The following is a 6000-nucleotide window of genomic DNA, read 5'->3' on the forward strand; positions in this document are numbered from 1 at the left end:
TGGTGCATGAGCTGGCTGTTTGGAACCTGGGGCCTATGCAGGGAAATTTGCTCAGCCTGGGTGAAGGGAGGAGGGGACTGGACCTGCTTTGACTGAATCTACTAGGCTGAGCTGAATCCCCAGGGGAGTCTTTGCCCTGGAGGAGATGGGAATGGGAGGTGGGTTGGGAGGCCAGGGGGGGGAGAGGACAGGGGAATCTGTGGCTGATATGCAAAAATTAAATTAAATTATAAAATTAAAAATTAAATAAATAAATGTGGTGCTTGCAAAAGAAGATTTCTGCCAGGGCCACAATTAGGCAGAACCCCACATCTGTGTCTACCATGGCAATCACCAGGAGCATCAGGACTGTTCCTGTGCTTCTCCCTGTGATCTGGCAGTTTAAGTAATCAGAAACAGGCTATCAGGCTGGCATGTGCTGAGGGAAAGAGAGCATACTTAGCAGATGTTGGACCTGGGTTCAATGCCAGCATTCAAAAGAGAGCAAGCTAACTTCATAAGAATACCCCTGTATCTACTTGAAACCACAGCTGTTACCAAATGTTACATGTACTCTGCCATTCCTAAGACATGCTTAAGGTATCAGTGGTACAGTAAGAGGTCCATGCCTAAGACAAAGTTTAAGTTATTAGTAGTACAATGAGAGGTTCATGTCTAAGACAAAGTTTAAGTTATTAGTGGTACAGTGAGAGGTTAACAACAGAGCATGATAAGAAAATGGAGTAATCCTAACAATGCACTCCTAGGAAAGCTATGTGCAAGATCCGTGACTGTGCTATCTGATGCTTCCATGGCCAGGAAGAGAGGCTGAGTGACACAAGTATTATGGCATTGCCACATCTAGACTAGATGCTACCTGCTGAAGTGCAGCCAAGGAAGTGCACCATTTCCACTCACTGCACAATTATGAACAGTTACTTGCACAGAGGTAAAATCCTGGAATGCACTTCAGTTTTCTCTTCAGTAGGGACTCTAATCTATAACCCGAAATATCAATTTGGTAAGGCTCCCTTTCTCTTCTCTAATGTTCTCTGTGAGAACTTTCAAATAAAGGAAATATGATCTCTAAGCTGCAGTTAAATTTCCAAAATGGTCTTTTTCCTATAAAATGATGCAAAGGGTTGACAGATGTAAACATTCTCATAAACTATGTTGCATGATTCTGTAACACCACTCTGTCCTGGGATTGCATATAAAAAGTAGATTAATGGCATGCCAGCTCTTAAGAGTGTACCTTTTTTCCCAATTAGGTGGATGCTCATGGGAATATCCTATTAACATCGCTGGAGGTTCACAATGAAATGAATGAGGTTGCAGGCAGCGTTGGTGACACCAGGAATTCAGCAATATCCTTTGACAACTCAGGAATCCAGTATAGGAAACAGAGCATGCCCAGGGAAGGGCATGGGCGGTACATGGGAGACAGAAGCATCCCGCACAAGAAGACCCACCTACGGAGGAGGTCTTCGCAGCTCAAAATCAAAATCCCTGATCTAACCGATGTGAATGCCATAGACAGATGGTCCCGGATCGTGTTTCCATTCACCTTTTCTCTTTTCAACTTAGTTTACTGGCTGTACTATGTTAACTGAGTGACTGTACTTGATTTTTCAAAGACTTCATTTAACACTGAGTGAAATATTACCCTGCCTGTCAAGTTTTTATACCAGTACACACACACATACACACATACACACACACAATTGTATATATATGTGAACTTTCTCAGCATATATATAAAATACACGTGTATATGAGGATGTATGTGTATGTGTTTATATACGCAGGTGTGAGTATCTGTGTATGTAAAACAAATACGCATACATACCATACATTTTGCAACTATGGACAATTTAACACAGGATGCATATTAAAGAAAGTCATAGCTTTTTTTTTTTCTTTTTTAATTGAAAGGGACAAGTATCTAAATATTATGCCTCAAGAATGAGGGCGTGAAACACAGTCATCCCAAAGTGTGTCTTTTATTATCATAAGTTAGATATTTTCTCTTAAAAGCCAGAAAGGAATTCTTAGTTAATCTTGGGGAACTCCCACAGTGGTAGTTGTACACCTCATATCCTCTCTTTCAGTTTGCAGCCAAGGCTTGTTGGCTTCTATGTGATGGGCTTGTTTCATTAGGTATGCTTCTCTGTAGTGGGTGAGCACAGGAGGTGAGTCTGGCAGCGCTCTTACCTGGTTCTTACCGGCAGGTAGCTCCCGTGCTCATGTCTGAATGTCCATCTCTTGAAAACTCACTGGGAGTAAACGGTGTCCCATTGTAAGTACTCCACGGCCCCATACATGTGGGGGATTTCTGTTAACATTAAGTGGGTCCAGCTTAACTGTCTTGTGGGAACACAATGGCACATTTTGATAATGAAATTCAATCTCTAAAAATGTGCTCTACATCTTGTCCAGATTTCTAGGTCCGCTATTTAACTGGAAGCATAGACGTCTCAGGTTCTTTGTTACTCTAAGGTAAAACCATCTAGAGTGATTCCCCCTTGCAGTTATGTTATCATTCTTATAACATTGTATGTTAATATAAATATATTTGCATAATATGCATACATATGTATATTACCAAGATTTTGTTTCTTCTGCTTGCTATCATGGCAGCATGCAACATCATATTTTTCATTCTGTGATGTAACTACTTTCTGTTATCTAGAAATTAAGATGGAATCTAAAATGTTTCTACTGTTCACTTTTGGAAACTTAAGAAACATCCTCACAGCCTTTATTTCCATACTGACATGTCTCATAAGCACACCCAACTCCTCCTAGACTGACTAGGACTCTGCAGGAACACGACCAGTACACACCCACGATCACGCAACACCCCATGACCGTTCCTGAGGCAAGGAGGACAACCTGACACAAACACAGTCTCTTTTGGTTCCTTCTGATCCACAGCCTCATCAGTATTTGGACTTTTTAAAGCTCGTAGAAATAAGACAAGGTGCACCGGTTTCATAGACGCAACCTTAACTTACTATTTAGATGAGCTCTTTCTAAAGAAAAACAAAGATGATATATTTTTTGTAAACTATTTCTATCACAGGCATCCATAAACAGACTGCAGTTGTGTAAACAGGTGTCACAGCGAAGCATTTGGAAGACAGGATAAAAAGCAAAGCGTGCAGTAAAGAACTGCTAAATTAATAACCCTAAGCCCCACACATGCGTCACCCTCAAATCTGGCACCGTTGTTTACCATGCAGGCAGCACCACATCCCTCCCCAGGATGTGTGTGGTGTGGACTGCCACCACGGACTGACGCTACTTGATTCCTTGGTGGCTATAGCAATCTTTAATATGTGGGAGTCTGACTGTTGAAACCCCAACACTAGATAAAAGCTTCATCCACAAGATCTCACGTTAGGGACAGTTACTGAATTTTATGCCCTTTGCCTCCTCCCTTCTTGTTCTCCAATTACTGCTCTTTGGCTTTATTTTCTGTCTGGAGATGAGCCTATGAATTTTGGCCTTTGGCTTTTCTCTGGAAATTTTCTTTTTCATGGGTAACAGTGGGAGGAGGCAACAAGTGAAACAGATTTGGAAAAAAAAAAATTCCTGTAAGTGGCCTTATCATTGTAACATGTTAAAGAAAAACAAATGTTTGCAAAGACCTTATCCCTTTCAATACTTCAGGCATCTCTCTGTGTATCCTGTAACTCAAGATGTGAGTGCCACATGTAGAAGAGGGAGCCCAAAATGCAAACAGTGTGGCAGGAGTCAGCAACTGATAATTTACCATACTAAGAACTGTGACTTTTTTTTCTGGGAGAAAAGTGACTCAAAACTTTTTTGATGCATAGTTGAGATACCCACATATCAGAGGCAGAGACTCCACAGGGCTCAGAAGAGCAGCAGTGCACTCCCTGGGAATCTCTGGATATAAATTTGCATGGTGTAGTCATAATAGCTTTTGAGCTTTTTATATGCATTTGGCACCAAGACTGGGATCCACAACTTTATAGACACTGCAATGAAGTTACCATAGTAGCTAGACTCTAAGTAGCATTTGTAATTGCACACACACACACACACACATACACACACACACACACACACACACACATACACACACATACAAATACATGTATTCTGTAAAAAAAAATCCTTTTTAAGATCCTTGGGTATGTGTTTGCTTTACTCCATTTCAGAAGAAAAATACTTTTCTCCTAATAAATTATTTTACGGCTTCTCTATTTTTTAAAGCTGTGAGAAGTGTTGAGACGAGAACTCTGGCTGTTCTAGCAGAAGAGTGGGATCTGATCCCTGTTCTAGGAAAGTAACCTCTCGTCACTTTACAGTAGCTGTTTGAGCCAGTGAGTGAGTGCACGAAGGGATTCCACCAGGACCTCTGATGGGAGGTGGCTGTTACCCAGGCCTAGAGCTCTTAAGAACAGAAAACTTAATTTCTCATCAACTCAATAAACCACTAATTTTCTCAGTAGTACTGTCTTTCCAAAATGAAATGCTTCGCAGTGGGCTCATGGTGTTGACGCCTTGATGACAACCCTCTGTTAGTCGTTGTCAGATATGTCTCTGACAACTCAAGAGCCCTCCTCCATCAATCCCAGCAGAGCAAGGCTGACCAGAGTGGAACCATCTTTAAAACAAAAGTCACTCCTGCTCACCAACCCCAGGACTGTTGAGTGGTTATGATGTCAATGTCATGGCCCACTCAGTGCCCCTGAATCTCAGATGAACTGGAAAGTAGATCATAATAATATTCCCATTAGGCTTTAAGTGACATGTCCATCTGCAGAATTGTGTGTTTTTATGCCAACATGGGGACACCTTCAGTTGTTCCCACCAAAAACACTTGTCTTTTTTTGAAATGTGGAGTTGACAATTTTGCCAATGAGATGATCTCAGAGGAGAAGGGCACCTTGCAGTTGTAGGTGTGTGCCCATGTGAACACATTCTGAAAAGATATGTCCAATTTTGAACCTCCTTACTTAAAAGCATAAACCTACTAAAATTCATATTTTAGCCCTCCACCTGAAAATGAGTTCATATTTCTGGCCATTTTCTATAAGCCAACTGAACCACTGGTAAACTACTTTGTTACTCTTGGAATGAATGCTGGCTTTCATGTCAGTGTGAACTTTCCTTCAGTGTAACGTTGACTCTTGGGGCAAAGAACCGCCCTGGTGGAGAAAATTTCCCAGGACACTGGCGAGTGTGCCTTGGACTGATTACCTCTTCTACTGCATTGAAAGGTGCCATGTTTTCCTGAATGACTAAATCCCCCTCACCTTGTAACAGTGACCTCCCAGAGTGGCTCACGCACCATACCTCTCCTAGGGATGGCCCACAAACATGTCATTCATGACTCATTTTTCTACTTCCCAAGTCAGTAGATGTGTTCAAGGTAAGTACAGGATTGTTCTAGTAGGAATAGGCGGTTGCTGTCCTGATTGAGAGCCACGTCGATTTCATTTCATTGTAAAGATAAACTTAAACCCGGTTTTGCTTAAGCACATTGGTGTAATTTTTTGGTATTATTTGACGTGAAAAAAAAAACAGCAAAATTGAGTGACAGATACAATATGAAACTTGTTGAATGAATTCAAATTTATTAAAAAAGGACTAACTGACAAATGTGAAGACTGATTTTTTTTTCTCTTCCTTAACACTCTCTTGTTGAATAGTGTGGTTATTTTAATCCAACCTTGTTTAATTGCACATGTCTACTTGGGTTATATGAAAATAAAAATAATTTAAAGCCCCAAACTGACTACCCAAGAGAACAGTTGAACTGTTTCTTGAAGGAAAAAAAAAAAAAACATAATTTGCGTGATTTTTATGTGAGGATCTAAGTTCAGTCAATAGTACTGAAAAAAAAAATCACAATTTAGTTTAAAATTTGAACTTCAAAGAACAAATAGCCACACAAAGAGTAACTTACTTTAGTCTTCAAATTAGTATTTGAAGCAACACACATTTTCACGTCAGAAGCCAGGGAACAATCTCCCCAACTTTGAG

At 40.6% G+C, this 6000-nt stretch overlaps 1 protein-coding gene across 2 annotated transcripts in view; it reads left to right on the plus strand.

Annotated features, from left to right (window-relative positions):
* Gabrb3 (gamma-aminobutyric acid type A receptor subunit beta3) overlaps positions 1-5760 on the plus strand; it is a 240549-nt gene extending 234789 nt beyond the window's left edge. For both annotated transcript variants that reach the window (XM_028894676.2, XM_028894675.2), the window contains exon 9: positions 1251-5760. In XM_028894676.2, the coding sequence (XP_028750509.1) occupies positions 1251-1592 (342 nt within the window). In that variant the 3' untranslated portion in view covers positions 1593-5760. The remainder of the gene's footprint in view (positions 1-1250) is intronic.
* Positions 5761-6000: the final 240 nt, after the last annotated feature.

Source organism: Peromyscus leucopus, chromosome 1, assembly GCF_004664715.2.
Source record: "Peromyscus leucopus breed LL Stock chromosome 1, UCI_PerLeu_2.1, whole genome shotgun sequence".
In the NCBI taxonomy this organism is placed as follows: domain Eukaryota; kingdom Metazoa; phylum Chordata; class Mammalia; order Rodentia; family Cricetidae; genus Peromyscus; species Peromyscus leucopus.